This window comes from Arvicola amphibius, chromosome 8 (assembly GCF_903992535.2).
Source record: "Arvicola amphibius chromosome 8, mArvAmp1.2, whole genome shotgun sequence".
Classification (NCBI taxonomy): domain Eukaryota; kingdom Metazoa; phylum Chordata; class Mammalia; order Rodentia; family Cricetidae; genus Arvicola; species Arvicola amphibius.
The window spans coordinates 121,645,221-121,662,464 of NC_052054.1; the positions used below are offsets into that span (position 1 = coordinate 121,645,221).

The 17,244-nt window shown below is 40.0% G+C and overlaps 1 protein-coding gene across 1 annotated transcript in view; it reads right to left on the reverse strand.

The window, feature by feature from the left end:
* The window catches only part of Spag16 (sperm associated antigen 16), a 961,928-nt gene extending 944,888 nt beyond the window's left edge, over positions 1–17,040 (reverse strand). The window contains exons 1-3 of the mRNA XM_038341053.2: positions 16,917–17,040; positions 6,048–6,094; positions 4,931–5,026 (exon numbers count right to left, since the gene is read on the reverse strand). Of these exons, the coding sequence (XP_038196981.2) occupies positions 4,931–5,026; positions 6,048–6,094; positions 16,917–17,040 (267 nt within the window). The remainder of the gene's footprint in view (positions 1–4,930; positions 5,027–6,047; positions 6,095–16,916) is intronic.
* Positions 17,041–17,244: the final 204 nt, after the last annotated feature.

Genomic DNA, 17,244 nt, shown 5'->3' on the forward strand with positions numbered 1-17,244 from the left:
AACTCCATATGAGCTTAGACCATAACCACAGCCATTTGTCATCATGCTGTCCGTGATGACTCTCACACCTCATGGGACAGCTGAGCAGCTGCTACCAATACTTAAGGTATTCAAGACCCACAAGTGTAGTTATCTTCACAGAAAACATTTTAGATACCTGTATGAGAAATTTTAAGATAATTAAGAAAATAACAAATAATATTAGACAAAAAGCATATAAGACTGCATTGGGAAGTGTGATTATTAATTTTGATCATCAACTTGGTTAGAATGAGAAGGGTCTGGAGATACCAAAGCACACTTTCGGTTATATTTGCCAGGGTGTTTTCAGAGACAGTAAGCTCATGAGGTCTCTGGCCTGATAAAAAGTTTAACTCTCTTATGAAATAAAGCCATGACTAGTTGTTGAGAGGAGGTGGAACTCTGGAAGTACCAGGATCTGAACTGAGGCCAGAAGTCACTGGAAACGTATGTAGAGAGCTTTACCTTGGCCTGGCCCCTTGCAACTATGGCTCCACTCTGCTTCCTTCCCACCATAAAGTGAGCTTCTTCACCGTGCCTTTACTTCCATGTTAGGCTGACACCTCTACAACTCTAACAAAAGGAAGCTGTCCCACTGAAGTGGCTTGCTCAAGCACTCTGCCACAGCTACAGGAAACCTAACACGGTGAATGCACCACTGGCTTTCATGTCATCAACAAAACTTACTCGCTTATTTTCCGGCTGTTGGGAAAGAAGGCCTACAAAAACTCAGCAGTACATTTATTCCTTACTTTTTTCCTCAACTGGAAACGTTACATAAAAGGTACAGGATGTTTACAGAGAACTGCACCCAGGGTAAAAGAATCGTCATAGTTCCAAATGGTCCCTTTCAAACGTCCTGTGCAAAGCTGAACACAGATGTTCAGTCCTCCTAGTTGCTTTGACATTTTAAAAATGAAATGAAAAATGTAAAGTTGGAACCAGGATTTATCCTTAGTGCTTGAACTGGCATCTAGGAGCACATTCTTTTTGAAGGGATACCTTGCTCAGCCTAGATATGGGAGGAGCGTCTTGGTCTTGCCTCCAAAGTGAAGTATCAGACTTTGTTGACTCCCCATGGGAAGTCTTACCCTTTCTGAGGAGTGGATAAGGGAGTGGTGGTGTGGAAGGAACAAGAGGAGGGGTGGGAGTGGAAATGGGGATAGCTATGTAGAAGAAAAGAATGGATTAAAAAAAGAAAAAACTGGAAAATTGAGGTAAAATTTGAAACCCACAAAGAATTCTGTCAGGGGCTACAGAAACAGTTGAAGGAGCACTCACTGCTCTACCAGAAAACCCAAGCTCATTTCCCAGTATCCATGTGGGGTGGCTCACAACCACCTGTAACTCCACCACCAAAGGACCCATGCCTTCTTCTGGCATTTGCAGGTACCTGCCCTCATGTGCACATACCCACACGGACACATACACAAAATTAAAAATAAATCAATTTAAAACAAATTGTTATAAATATACAGTTCAAATGATTATGGTAGAAACCAGCAACTTGGACTATCCTTCATAAAACTATTTTTAAACATTATGTAACAATATCTGACCCTCCATAATTAATGTCATTGGAGATGCAGAAAGAGCTAAGGACAGTGTGACTGGGGTCATGTCATTGTGGTATAGTATTTACTAGAAAAGAAGGACTATGTAATTGCTAGGTAAGGACTCAATATTATTTCTGAAAATAACCATTCACTATGTAATAATAAATGCTTCATTCTCTTTTTCAATAAATGTAAAACGTTATTTTTACATAATATGTATGAGAAAATGAATTAGAAAAACAGAAAGAATAGAAAAGCATCCTAAAGGGAGGGCATTACCTATAGTTTCTAAAAATGCCCATGAAGCTGCTACAAAATGTATGCATGCATGCCCAACCCTCAGGAGGGCTTACACATTGCTAAATTATCCAAAAATAATCTACTCACTTGGACCCAAAGCCTACTGAAAAAAAAGATTTAGATATAGTTGGAAAACTAGCCTGAAGCATAGCAAAAGTGAAGGCTAGAGAAATTAAAGATTCAAAAAGATAAGAAATACAGGCCCACTCATGGCCTAGGCAGGCAGGAAGCCAGCAGGCCCTTGTGGGTTGAGGGGGGAGTGCCACTGAGATGAACAGATGTATGGTGTAGCAATGGGAGAGAAGAAGTCTTAGGGTTCCTGCACTGTGGAGAGAACCCGTGCTGAAAACTGAAGATACAGCAACAGTGAGGAACAGGATAATAACGGCAGCCTACACAGCCACCTGGTGCCATGTGACTTCCGGGCCTGTGCTGCTTCCAAGCGCCATGTCTGAGTTTGTGACCCTACTAAAGCCAGGGTCCGTGTTAACTTCCATGGCCTTTGTTAGCACCAAGGACCATACAGATGCCCGAGGTTTGAGCCACCATCTGAGGCCAAGCTGATGTCCAAGGGCCATGCTGCTGCCAGGAACAAACTAATCTGGGTAGCCTGCACTGCCACCTGAGGCCATGGTCCATGCTGGAGCTGCAGCCAAGGGCCATGTGTGGTTTCTATTGCCCAACTGCAGCCAGGTTCTGCGAGGATGCCCATGCTATGTTATTTATTGCCAGCAGCCACAGGACAGCTGGATCTGGTGGCCTGGGCACAGAAGTGGTCCTGCCCCTCGCTGGTCAACTTAGCAGGTTAGTGGCTCCACTGCTGGAAAAGCTGGCCCTATCTCTCAATGGAGGAACAAATAATTGCTTTTCATTCTTGGGAGAGAGGAGGCTACAGTGGCTGAAGGCTGACATGGAAGGGCTGGAAAATGGTGGAACAGGTCACACAATGTGAAATACCTATTTTAAAAATGTTAAAGATAAGAGATGGGGGGTATGGGTGGAGGGGAGGGGAGGGAATGGGGAGGAGGAGAGGAGGAGATGGAAATTTTTAAATATAAAAAAATAAACCATATAAAAAAGAAAAAAAAGATAAGAGATAAACTAGAATTTCACTTTGAAACATTTTTAGAGGGGAAACAAAGAAAGCTAGAGAGATTGTTCATGTGAGTTATACAAGAGTTATCATATGAAAAATTAAAATCTGAAATAGTTACTTATACGTCTTAAAATAATCACAATAAAAGTTTTTTATAGTGTATTCCAGGCGGGCTTCCAACTCATGATTTTCCTGCCTCCATTCAGCATATCCTGCCAATGTATGTCATCACAACTGACTACATTAAAAGTTTTTTGGTGGGAGAGGATGTTCAAGATAGGGTCTCACTGTGTAGCCCTGGCTGTTCTGGAACTCTGTAGACCTGGCTGGCCTCAAACTCAAAGAGATCCACCTGCCTCTGCCTCCCAAGTGCTAGGATTAAACGTGTGCACAACCACGTTCATCCAACAACAAAACTTTTACATACTAGCATACATATCTTATAAAAATAAATACAGCTTCCACGCAGAATGAAAACTGGGTGTCCCATCTCCTTTTTACCCGGGGAACTGGTAAGCATGGAAGGGGTCGTAGTCATCAGTCAGGCTTCGCAAAGAATATGGGAACTACTATGGAAAGTCTTAGAAAAGGAGGGAAAGAGGGAAAGTAAAGAGAAAATGAAGGGCAAAATTTCAGAAATTTAACTCTTATTTTAGTCTTTAAAAATCAAAATTCTAATTTATAAAAACTGGAAATCATTATAGATGTTAACAGTACAAAAGGTAGAAAAATAAAGATGAATCCAAATCTAAAATTTGCAAAATGTTACAATATTGTTATTATTTTGGTTGGCCCTTTAAGGGGCAAGCCACGCCCACTCCCAGAAACCCCACTCCCACCCCTCTCGCCGCCATATTCAATCTCTCTCTTTTTCCCTGTCCCTTGGCATGTGCACACGTGGTGTCTCTCTGTCTCTCTGTCTCTCTCCCTCCCTCTCTCCCCCTCCCTCCCTCCCTCCCTCCCTCCCTCCCTCCCTCCCTCCCTCTCTCTCTCTCTCTCTCTCTCTCTCTCTCTCCTCTAAGTAATAAATGTCCAGTTCTACTCTATGCCTGCCTACTGTGTCTATGTGCCTTTTTACCTGCCACATGTCCAAACCCGCTGCTAGCTGTCTCTCCCCATTCGCCACATGGCAGGACCAGCTCGCTGAGGATGTGCCACCCACAGAGACCCTCCCTGGGGATCTTGGGCGACCCACTAGGGACCCGCAAGTCTCTGCCTTGGGACTGGCTGCTCCCAGAGTCCGCTGCCTGCCTACAGCTGCCACCTGGGACTTTACAGCATTTTTTAAAAGAACAACAAATATACTTACAAGAAAAGTCACACTTTAGAAAATGAAACTCAACTTAATTGTAATAAACCTTTCTTTTTATAAAATTATATAATTACATTCTCCAAGGAATACACACAGAGGAACACATGTGTTCATGCCTACATATACCCATAGATATACATATCCCTATTTATTTAAGACTTGGAAAAGACTGTAATATGAGGTATAACTAAATTATCTATTTTTCATGCTTTCTTAACAAAATTAGTTCACCTTCCAGAAAAGAAAATGTCATGAAATTTTAACTGTTAAGCATTCCATGTAGGTTAGATACTTCCAGGAAAACAAAGACATAAAATGCTTATAAGGTCCACTACATAATCTATAGCTTATCCATTTAACAACAGTTTTGAACAATTTCAGTTTACTTTCTTATATGATTAATCAGTTCTCCGGGAAGGTATCATTTGTTAAAACGTCATATAAGAGTAGACATTGTCTGGATAATGGTGCTGCAAAAAAAATAAATAAAGCTTACTTTAAGTGTTTTATGAAAATCGACAAAGTGAAAAAGTATAGCAGATTATAGTGTTCTCTTTCATAATTTGTAGTTGAATTACTTTCAAAGCTTCATATAAAAAGTATTCCTGTTAAACTGCTAGCTAAAGTATTATACAAAATTCTCACCAGAATCTGAACGTCTGTAGCCTGCTCTTGAACTATGTGAATTGCTTTTGCCAGATCTTCTTCACCTTCTGGAATGCTGAAATTGTCATCTGGTATCTAGACAAGGACAGGAAGAGTGGGTTGAAATGTCGAGTGCCTTACAGTGCTCCCCACTCATATACAATGATACATCCTCAGACATGATGCAGATGCTTAAAGATGTGGTTAGTTGCCAACCTTGCAGATACTTTGTTCCCATGTAAACATACAATGCAGTTTATGTAGGCATAATAAGAGACCAGGAATGATGACAATACTAACATAACAATCATAACAACAGTTATGACAAAAGTCATTTAAAACTGATTATTTATGGAATTTTCAGAAACAATTTTTGGATAGAGATGACAATGGGCAATTAAAAAACAGAAATAGGGTATAATATTGGGCAGGTCTCACAGAGTCTCTTGCACTGAGGAAGTAGAGTATTCAACTAAATAAAAAGTATCATTTTAATTAATGCTGCTATGGAAAGAAACATAAGGAGACATTGCAACATTTCATTTCAGAAGATTTCTTCCTAAACTAAAGCTTCCAAAAAACATACTCTACGTAGAACACTATGTGCTTCTAGAGATGAGCTAAATCTGTCTAACTTACAAGCCTCTGCCTGTCAAGGCTTCAGCCAGGCCCACTTACACAGTTGGTTCAGGCTCTGACATCTAAATGTGACTTTATATCATGGCTCAGAATCAATGAATTAAAAGAAAATGTTGAGACAGGAGCATGTTTTACAGAACTACAATTAAAGTAGAAGAAACCAGCGGACTATGCTTCAACTGATACTGGCAACCTGGAAATCCCTGTCAAGAACAAATTGGATGATGGGGAAAAGTCCCAGATATAAATGACCACCTATGAAGCCACAAACAAGGGAGGTGGCAGAAGTTGAACCCAAACAGAAACGGGGCAACTGGAACAGGAAGATGTCCCACCCAATGTAGATGTTGAAATAGCATTTTCCCAACACCAGTGTAATCAGTAAATAGTTAAACTTCTGTTTAAAACATAGCTTATCTTAAATAAAGCCCGTATGTGCCCCCAAGAAATAAGAGAAAGAGTTCACATGAGTGATTACCTCCTCGTATTCACACTCATCTTCAGAAGCTTCAGTCAGGGTCACCTCTGAGCAGTTGTCAAGTTTAACACAGAAAAGTAGAACAGTGTTGTTATACTAAAGCTGCTTGACTTCGAGTACAGTATTGGATCTAACTACCTCAATATGATTTTGTAAAGGCATATAAATTAAAATTCAACCTTTTTCTCCATAAAGCCTATAAGTTTAGATATAAATTATTTCAACCAGTATTTTATACCAGTAAGTCCATAAAAAACTACATTTCTGCCTGTATGACTATTACCCAGTGACTTCTAGCTTGATTTTAATAGTATTTACAAAGCTACAGAATATCATTAAGATAGTATGAATTAGAATTAGGAACTATATAAAAAAGGGTGCATGCCAGCAATCTGTTTTATAACTTCAATGCATCCACATTAACTAATCCAAGGAGAAAAGTGACTACTTGTGCTAGCTATCTATTGCTGCAAAACCATTCCCAATAGGATTCCTTCCTTGCCAGTTATTTCTTAGGAAGCACCAAGATGCTGACAGCCATATCTTTAAGGAACTTTTCCTCTCCAACTTAAAGTCCTCTAAATCTCTGTGTCTTCCCACGATGCACAGTCACTCTGATACTTTAGAAACATTTCTTCTTAGGTTAGCCCCTCAGTTACCAAAATATGTGCTTATTATTTATTGTTGCATAAAAAACTTCCGACAACATATGGCTTAAAAGAACAGTAAGGAAACGCTGCTTACTAAAATGTGGATAAACCTGGAAGACAGTAAACCAAGCAAAACCACATCAGAAACACATAGGAAGATAGTAAACCAAGCAAAAATAAATCAGAAACATATAGGATCTCACTTATATCTGGAAACTGTAAGTTATTCAACTTAAAGAAAGAGACAGTAGGAGGTAGTTATCACAGATTAAGGGTGGAGAAAATGGGGAGATATTGATGGAATAGAATACATTTCCAATCATAAAGAGTAAGTTCTGGAGGCCTAGTGCACAGCGTGGAGGCCATGAGACAATAATGAGTCAGATACTTGACATTTTCAAAGAGCATAGCTCTTCAGTGGTTTCACTACACCAAATGAAGAGCTCCTCAAAGAAAGCAAAATTAGAACTAACACATGATCCAGATAACCATGCTTGGACATCTAAACAAAGGGACCAAAATCAGTGTACACAGAAATGCCTGTATAGATGTGTTCACTGCATCTCTGTTCACAACAGCCAAAACAAAGGAGCAGATTAGATGTCTATTAGCATGAACTGATGAAACAATGTGGTTCATACACATGCACAATAGAATTCTGGTTAGCTATAAAGAAGAAAAATATGTAATTTGTAGGAAATGGAACTGAAGATCATGATATCAAGTACAAGAAACTCAGAAGAACAAATTTTCCATGTTTTCTCTTGTATGAGAAATCTACATATCTATTAAGCAATACACTCATATATACACAATGCCAAATCAGGGTAAATGATACACATATATAAAAGGTCATAAAGAAGCAGATTATTGTATATGCTAACTAAAGCAATTATTTTTAAAACAAAACTCTGAGGCAAATCCACTGTTGTAGTTCCTCTTCTGTTGCTGTAATGAAACACCATGACCAAGGCAACTTACGAAAGAGACATCATTTTGTCTTGCAGTTGCAGAGCATTTCATTTAATTTAATTTCATAAAGGCAAGGAGAAGGCAGCAAACAGGCATGTGGGCTGGAGCAGGATGCTGGAATTCACATCTTGAACAAAGCAGAGAGCAACAGGAAATGGTGGGAATCTTTAAACTCTTAAGGCTTGCCTCCTGTGACAACTTCCTCCAAAAAAGACACACTTCCTAAGCCTCCCTAAACAGTCCCATCAGCTTAAGACCAAGTGTTCCAATACTTGAGTCTATGAGGGACATTGCTGTCATTCAAACCATCACATGTATCAATTTCTCAACTATGTAATCATTTCACAATGTCTGAAATAAGTGTATCAAAATTTTACATTGTACAGCTGAATGAATGCAATTTATATTGTCAATCATATTTCAATAAACCTTGTAAAAGGAACAATTAACATTTGTTACGTCACAGTTTCTGAAGGTCAAGAATACATTAGCTACTTAGCTGGATGATTCTGAGGAACTACCATGATGTCACAGTCAAGGTGACAGGTGGCAGTCATCTGAAACCTGAGCTAAGGAAGCAGCACGTACTTAAAAGGAGAGCTGGCTAACATTGTCGCAGTGTTGGATGATGGCCTTCATTCAGTCTTCATGTGATTCTCTTCACAGACATAGTAGCTAAGCTTACTTCAGTATTAGCAATAAGTGATGAATAAGCCACAACAGCTTTTACAGCCAAACCTCAAGTTCAATATCTTAAAGGCTATACAGGGAAAGCATGTTCAGCAAATAAGGACTAGTGAAGAGCAAAACCTGCTAGTGGTGTAGCTTAGTGAAGAGCGCTTGCTAAGCAGGAGCAGGTCCTGGGATCTGTCCCTATAAACTCAAAAACAGAACATGAAACCCAGGAGGCAGGAGCCTTGCTTTATCAAGTTAGGGACAGCACAGCTACCAAACTATCTTGCATGTTTTCAAGAGACCTAGAGAGGAACTATATGAGAAAAATCATTTAGAATGGTCCCTAAGTTTCAGTAAAAGCTGTACATCTATTTTTATTATCCCTTTCCTCACTCTAGAAGGAGATGAGAATCTATGAAGAAATCTTCCTTCGATGGTTAAGGTAAAAGGATAAATACAAGCCATTCTAAGCCTCCCTCCAGTTCTAGAACTGAATTTTCTGACACATTTTTATTTATTTAAATAAAATTTCCTAGGGCTTAGCTAGAGGACACTTCTGAGAAGTGGCTACTCCAAGGTGATTTCAATACCAATCCCTTGTCAGTCAGTCTCCAGAAAATAATGTCATTCTTCCCACTTGTGTATGATAAATTCCAAAGCAAAGTAAATATTCTAACATCCTCTGCACACAGACTAAAAATTACAAATGAGAACACACTGTCTATGTGAGGAAGAGATAACAAAAGGTATTGTTAATATGTTGATATTGAGATGAAAATGTCTTTTGTCCTCAGAGTACTAGCTATGTAAGGCAACACTTGGAAATCTTACCCAAAAAAATGTTCTAGGCAATATCTTAATCATGAAAAATATACTGCTTCCTCACAATCAAAAAACTAGATTATATTAAAAATGTCATTTGATAAAGCATGAATGTGTTTTCCATGGAGTACAGCATTGTTTACTTTCAAAATGACCCTTTGAGATTAAACATCTAAGTCATATTTAAGATGAAAATTGAGAAATAGTAATTAAGAGATTTCCTAGGCTATGAGTGACAGAGACATGCTTCTTGGGTTCAATGCGGAGAATTTTCTGTCATATCATAGTATTTTTACATTGCACCATAACTATTCACAGTTTATTAACATCTTAGATAATATAAATACAAAATTTGTTTTCAATATCCTAAGTAATGACTTCACATATTTGTTTTCCAAATCTCAGTGGCACCTTACCAGCAGCTAAATAAAATCATTTAAATAGCTCGATTTGAAGAGCACAAGGGAGAAAGAAATATAAAGCAGCTAGAGGCTAAAGAACTGATCATTAATCTAACCAAGGCCAAAGGATTAGAACCAAAAAAAGATCAAATACAGAACAAAGCACTCAAAAGAGGAGCAGTTACACACCCTGACTGATATCTTTAAGTAGCCACAACATGATCTGTACAGAGGAGTTTCCCAAAGCAACTCATCTTGAATGTGGTAGTGTAGTGTTCTTGAAAAAGAGGCTGTATTGCACGGTGTGGCTATCTGTATGCATCTGTTGTCTGGATAGCCAGCAACACATGGCCAAATGTACAAGCTGATACTAAATGACTCTGTAGCAATTTACAAATGTGCATGCCACTGGAGATACAGAACTCCGTGACTATGAAAATTAGAGGAGAAAGGGGACCAGAAATCCACAGCGATGCAGTACACCCAGAGGACCTGAAGACTTAAATTTGAAGCCACGGGCTCAATTCTAACCTCCCCAGTGCTTGGGGTAAATATGGGTTTGTAGTCAGATGCCAATTCCTGATCATTCCAAGGAAAACAGATAACCTGCCCAGCACATCAAAGCATCATCTATTTCCAAAGCCTCGGAGGTTCTCATGAAGTGAATGCACTGTATTTAGGTAATGATCCTCCTGACCCTTTGGACAGCCAGAGAAACGAAGAAGAATCTGAGGGAGCATCACATGTGAAAAAGGGGGGATACATTTCTCTGGAGAGCAAACTTACAAAGGTGAAAAGGGCAAGTCATGGACAACTGTCTGAAAGGAAAAACTAACTCCTTACTCTACTTCTCCTTCTACTGAGCAACTTTCTCACCTGTGATCTGGTCTCTCCGGAGAGCCTGTGGTCTAGGAAGCATGCATATAAATTAAGCTCTTCGTGGTTTGCATGCAGAGATGTTTTCTGATGGGGAAAATAAGTGATCATTTAGACTCAATTTTTTTTAAATATGCCAAGTTGGCTCTGAACAGTTAAACATTTCTACCCTCGTGTGTCCACTACTCCCCCAAAGAATATATTAATAGTGATGTTGCACTCCTGATGCAAATCTCATTTGCACCTTTTCTGTTGCCCTTGGCTCTAGGGCCTGCCTTTCTGTGCCCTCAGTCTACAGCCTGTTCTTGCTCTTGTCCTGCCTACATCCATGGTATCCCCCATTTCCAGGCTAGATTCTATATCATACAGCTGCAGCCTAGTTAGAGACAGCAGCTCACACTCCGTCACATCTTCATGTTCTAAGAGGACTTTAGGGATGTCAGCAGTTTATGGTATGAAATACTCCCTGATACTTAGTCACCATGGCTAGTCTCTAAACTAGCGGAATCTGCCCTAGCTCCTAGTATTGCGGATCCCATTAGAAGACAGGCCGAGATTTGCAATACATGCACTGAAAATGCCATGGAACACTATGACAGTACCACAGAAGACACAACTTCATGACCAGATGCCTCAGAGGGATACTTCAGCTGGACTAACAACAGAAATGACAGCCCAAATGGGTCACAAGTGGGTTCTTCTGAAAGTGAATCAATCAACAGTTTGCAGCTATGAGCAATAAACAAACTTCTTCACTTACAAGACCCTTCCTCTGTCATCCTTATAGGTAGCATACAGCAAGCAGCATCTTTAGAGAAGACCAGAATGAGACATTGCTAATTAGGATTTTCCATAACTTCCTAGAGCTGTAGACAGAAATCACTATTCAATCTTTGCAACCTTCTCACAGCCAACGTTCACAGAAGCAATAAAAAATCTAGCCCGGATCCGCTCTCATTAACATTTTATTTACCAAACTGGAAAGGCACTACAAACAGCAAATATCCCTATCTTAGGAATACCAGCCTAAATATAGTTAACTGAGAAATACAGATAAGAGATGGCCACTAATTGGCATGCCTGTTGTCACATTCTCACTGCTGTTTACTTGAATGGTCTTTACCAGGAAGTCTTCATCTGCTAGGTTATTAGCACCTAATACACAGAGCTACTAACTCAATAGACTTGGCAAGAGTGGAAAGCTACTGACCACAGCTTCCGCTCAGAGCTGAAATACCTGTCAGTCAACACATAAACTGTATGCTTCTCATAGTGGGTGGTAGTATATGGGTCTTTCAAAGTCAGGAGACATAAAGATGGGCTCTATACACTATTCTTCTATCGGAACTTTTTTTCTGTTTTTGTTTTTGAAACGGAGCCTCACTCTGTAGTTTTGGCTACTCTGGAACTACCAAACTCCCTGCCTTGTTTGGCATCTGAGGGCTGGGATTGTGGGCAGGTGTCAGCATGCTCAGCAGTATCTGAAAATATAGTTATTAGAAGTCAATTTGTCTATAAGTTTGCTGTTCCAATTATTGTCTTCAGACCTGTAGCATCTTGGGAGCTTGTTAGCCACAAAAAAAAAAAAAAAAAAAAAAAAAAAAAAAAAAAAAAAAAAAAAAAAAAAAACTCAGTGCTCACCTGATTTACTGCATTAAAGTTCATCATTTAAGGATTCATGTGTGATTCATTAAAGTTAACATAGACTACAGAACACAGAGCAAACTAGTTGTTCTCTCTAAAGAGCCCATGGCATTAATACATGCAATATTAAACCTTCTGGATTTAGTAGACAGCTGTTAGTCTAGAGTCTACATTCATTTTGTCAAATCTTATTATTTCAATATATGTAAGAAACTCTAGCATCTAAACACAAGCTTTCTGATAGCTGGAAGTACTTTAATTATTAATAAATAGCAATTTACTAAGTATTTCACAAATATATTTTGCAGTCACATAAAATTTTAGAGCATACTATTTTACAATCTCAGAAATATAAGTCATCTAAGAAATTTTTAAAGAATGGAAGGAAGAACTAAAGGAAGGGGAAAACAGAAGCCAGTGATTTAGTTATATTAGCTACTTTTTTTCAGTACCCAATTAACATTCTTTCCAAGACAAAATAATGTTAAAAATAAAAGCAATAAACTATAATAAAAAGCAGCAATGACAGAATTTTCATGTAGGTGAAAGCTATCAGTGGATGGTTCTCCATCAGTGAGGCACTTCATAGACAGCAGGCATCTTAGGTGGGACACCAGTCTAGTGCTACAGCCTTGTTCCAGGGTGGGTCTGAAATCCCTAACTTTGCAGCTATAGATTCTGGGTCTGTATCCAGAGCTGAAGCTGATGCAAAGTCTCACTTTAACTTCACCCAGCCACTAGAAACTGCTCCTGGGACCGCAGTAACCTTAGAGAAGGCAGCGAACTCATCAATCTTCACAACCTAAGATACGAAATTCTTACTGCTGGAATACAGAGACCTACAAAATAGTTAAACACCAATCAGGGAGGGGAGTGAAGAGAGGAAGAGGAACCTTCAATACTTCTCTTTCAAAGAGTGTGTGTTTCATTTATCTTCCTTGGAAGGGTTTTGGTTTTAAGAAGCAACACCAAAATCAAATAACCTTTAGCTTGCTTAGTCCAAACTCCTCCCAGCATGTGTCTGACAATTGAAACTGGGAACTCCTAAATATCCAGAGAAAGTTTAAAACAAAGAAGCAATTCCATTGGGAAACCCTTCACAGAAGAAACAAGAGTCACTGATAACAACCAGCAGATAGCAGGAAGGACAGTTGCTGCCTTCGGGTCTTTCTCCTGAACACCTTCCCTAAGCCGGAACAAAAACACTGAGGCCCATATTGGCAGAAGCATCTTTCCTACTATCCTAACTGGCCTCTATTACTGGGGTGGAGCACTAACCTTTTGGTTGGGGGAGGAAAGGTTTTATTTGATTTATAGGTTACAGTCAATTGACAGAAGCTGGGGCAGGAAAGGAAAGCAGGTGCACAAGCAGAACCCATGGAGGAACACTGCTTATAGGATGGGTCTCTGACTTGCTCAGCGACCTTTCTTATGAAGCACAGGCCCATAGGCCTAGGGAAGGCACCACCCACAGTGGGGTGGGCCTGCCTGCACCAAATAACATTCAAGAAAATTCCCTAATGTTTCAACTTTCTTACAACTTAATCCCCTATTAAACAGACACTGTATGCTGAAAGAAGAAAGGTGATTTGAACAAAAAGAAAGATTCAGCAAACAAACTGCTTCCAAAGAGCAAGTCCTAGAGTCAAAATCAAAGTAATAAACTGAAAGGAGGCAAGAGGTACCCACCCCTCAAAAAAAAAAAAAAAGAAAAAAAGAAAAAAAGAAAATTCCCTGGGGACATGGCCATAGGACAACTGATCTACGCAATCCTTAATTGAGTTTCCTTCTTTCCGTGTATGCCAAGTTAACAACTGTTCTAGTTAGGGTTTCTATTGCTGGAATGACACACCGTGACCAAAAAGCAAGTTGAGGAGGAAAGGGTTTATTAAGCTTACACTTAAACATCTCTGTTCGCCTAAGGAAGTCAGAACAGGAACTCAAATAGGGAAAGAACCTGGAGGCAGGAACTGATGCAGAGGCCATAGAGAGGTACTGTTACTGGCTTGCTTATCATGCTTGCTCAACCTGCTTTCTTATAGACCCAGAATCACCAGCTCAGGAATGGCCCCACCCACAGTGGACTGGGCCCTCTCTCATCAATCTCCAACCAAGAAAATGCCCTACAGGCTTGCCCACACACAACTCAGTCTTTTTTATCACAGCCAAATCTTATGGAAGCATTTTCTTAATTGAGGTTTCTCCTCTCAGATGACTTTTGCTTGTAGCAAGCTGCATGAAACTATCTGGCACAGAACTGAAATTATGACACTAATGACGAGCCCTGCTTCTGTGTCTGCTTTGAGCCCCATTAGTCTACAGATGTTTCCTGGGTCTGGATGTTTTGGAGAAGTACCAGAGGACTGCCTGGAGAAGTCAAGTGAACCTCCTCCAAAGGCCTTTTTCAATACTGATGGGCCATTTTCTAGTATCAGTAGTATGGCATGAAGTATAAGTGAAATATGGGCAAAATGCACTAAATCAGAGATATTTACACCTATGTGCAAGGTAAAGGGCACTGGAGTTCCGATTCACTTAAGCATACCATAATTTCAGTTTAGCCACTGAAGAGCCTGAGAGCCCTAGACTTTAAACCCAAGAAAGTCTCACTTCGGCAACTATAATAATTGCCTTACAAAACAATGTCAAATAACATAATACTGTCAATTCCTAATTACGCATGTGAAGAGAGCCCAGGGATACAAGGATAATTGGCATTCATAATTAATCCTCAAACTTCATTCTGACTAATAGTTAAAACCTCTCCCATGACTAAACCTCTTCCCTCAACACTGAATGTAGAAAAATAACTAGTTAGATGTTTGCCTTTGCTCTCCCCCCCTGGCTCTCCATTTGAAACATGAAACAGTAATCAGTCAACTATGAAGAGATGGAAGAAAGACATAGAAGCTACCTAATTAACAAATCTGATTGTCTTACATTTGCAACTGTGACTTAAAGCATTTTTTGGAAGATCTGTGTGTAACATATAAACACACAAGGAGTGTGGCAGAACACACAAGATCTTTCCAGCTACAAGGCAGTTGGGAAGGAAAAGTAGACTCAGGATCCCAACCCTAACCAAGAAGCTATCTGCAACTGATAGGGGTTGGCAAGGGAAAAGTCAGTTTTCTTCAATGGTTTCACTGGGCGATATCACATCCCACATTCCAGATCAGGCCCAATGCCCTGGAGAAGCTGTAAAACACAAAATGAACTCAGAGGTGTCTTTGTAGATAATTTGCTTCACTTTGGTTTGGTCATTTTTGTTATATTGGTCTTTTGCCTGTTTGTTTTGACTTTCATTTTTGTGAGGTTTTTTTTTTTTTTTGGAGGGGGTGCTGTTGGTTTTTTACTTATTCTGGATTTTGTTTCTTATTTTTGTTTTTGTTTTGGAGGGACCATAAAATTGGGTAGTGAGGGAGATGGGCAAAATCTGGGAGAAGTTGGGAAAGGGGATAAACATGCTCAAAATATATTGTATTAAAAAAGTTAACAAAAAAAAGATGGGTGTGTAAACTGAAACAAGTTGTGGTTTTAATTCAGTGTTTCTGGAAAATTCTATAAGTCTGATTTTCTTGCTTAAAATTTCATTGTGTAAGAATATTGTATTTAATTAACAAATAGATCTTCAAAGTGTTATCAAATTATTAATCTCATGTTAATAACTAAACTATTTCTAGATAATTCATTTTCATGCTGACAAGTTTTTGCAATTGTTTGATGCAGATTAGTTCAGAAATTATAACATATTTTTTATCTTTAAAGGGAACATTCTGAGACAGATATCCTGTTTGAGCTATGAAAACAGATTATAAAGACTCAATTACAACACTAAAGCATCCACTTATTTTATTCATATTGATTTCAAGGTATTCAGACTTACATCCTGTAAAAATCATTTAGAATCCAATATAATACTACATATTTTCTTTAACTCCTTATGCGCTTCTGTGTGACTCCCTAAAATATGAATATAACTGAGCCTGCTAAAGATCACAAATGGATCACTGCTGGATCTATGAGATCTTGAATTAAGACACAAAGGATTATAACTGTGCAAAATAATAAAGGGAGATTTTTTTTACTGTCTTTGACATCTTTGTGGATAGACATCTTTATCTACTGAAAGAAAAACTTATATGACTCTTCCAAATAGTGCACATTAATACAGAATAATTAATACACCTACCTAGAGAAGGGAAGTCCTCTATAGCCTTGCAAAATAGTGAACCTAAATATACACATAAAATTATTCAATTTTTTTTGGTACCTTCACTCATAACTGCTCATCATGATGCTGCTTTCTTCCAAGCATTTGTCAGCTTTAATAGCCCAATTAAGTAGCCCAATGAGGGGGGGAGGGGAGATTTAATCAGTGCTATCACTAAATAGCCAAAACCAAAACTCCTAAAGAAGGTAGCCAACCATACATGGGCAAATTATTTAGGACGGCACAGTTGGACACCGTCCACAACCATGTGTGCAGTCTGTGCATTCATCTCTATGCCCATAGGCACGGGTCTTCCTTCATCTCTCTTAATGATGGAAGCCATTGCGAAGGTATTCTGAGGATCTTTTTTTAAGACAACCATTAAATCACAGAACTGAATCAATTCCCTGAGGCACCTTCATGTCGACAAGGTGTAAAGTACTTGGTCCTGGAGGCTTCCCTATGCTCAGGACCATGGATGAACCTACACTCCTAGAGTGACTTCAGTGGGCGCTACGACACACTGGGGTGACAAGGACTCCTCCAGGGTGTCCCACGGTCCACGGGCGCCCCAGAGGGAGCCACTGCGCAGGCCCCACAGTCACCAGAAGGATACGCTCCAGGTAGTAGGCGCCCTCGGCGGCCACCGTCTCTGCCGCCGCGTCGCCCGTGGGCGACAAGTCGATGCCCAGCGCCTCCTCCAGCACCCGCATCGGCGGCACCCCAGGCGGAGCAGCCATACCCGCGGCCCGGCCACAGGGCCCCCTCGGTGCCCCCCACGGTCCCCACGGAGCCCCTCGGTGCCCCCACGGTGCCCTACGGACTGGCGTGGCAACTCTCGCGAGATCGCGGGACCCTTCACCCGGACTAGCTGAGGACCTGAGGGTCAGCGCCTAACCCTCTGCGTGTCCGCAGTTGCTACGGCAACGCGTTGCCTAGTTACC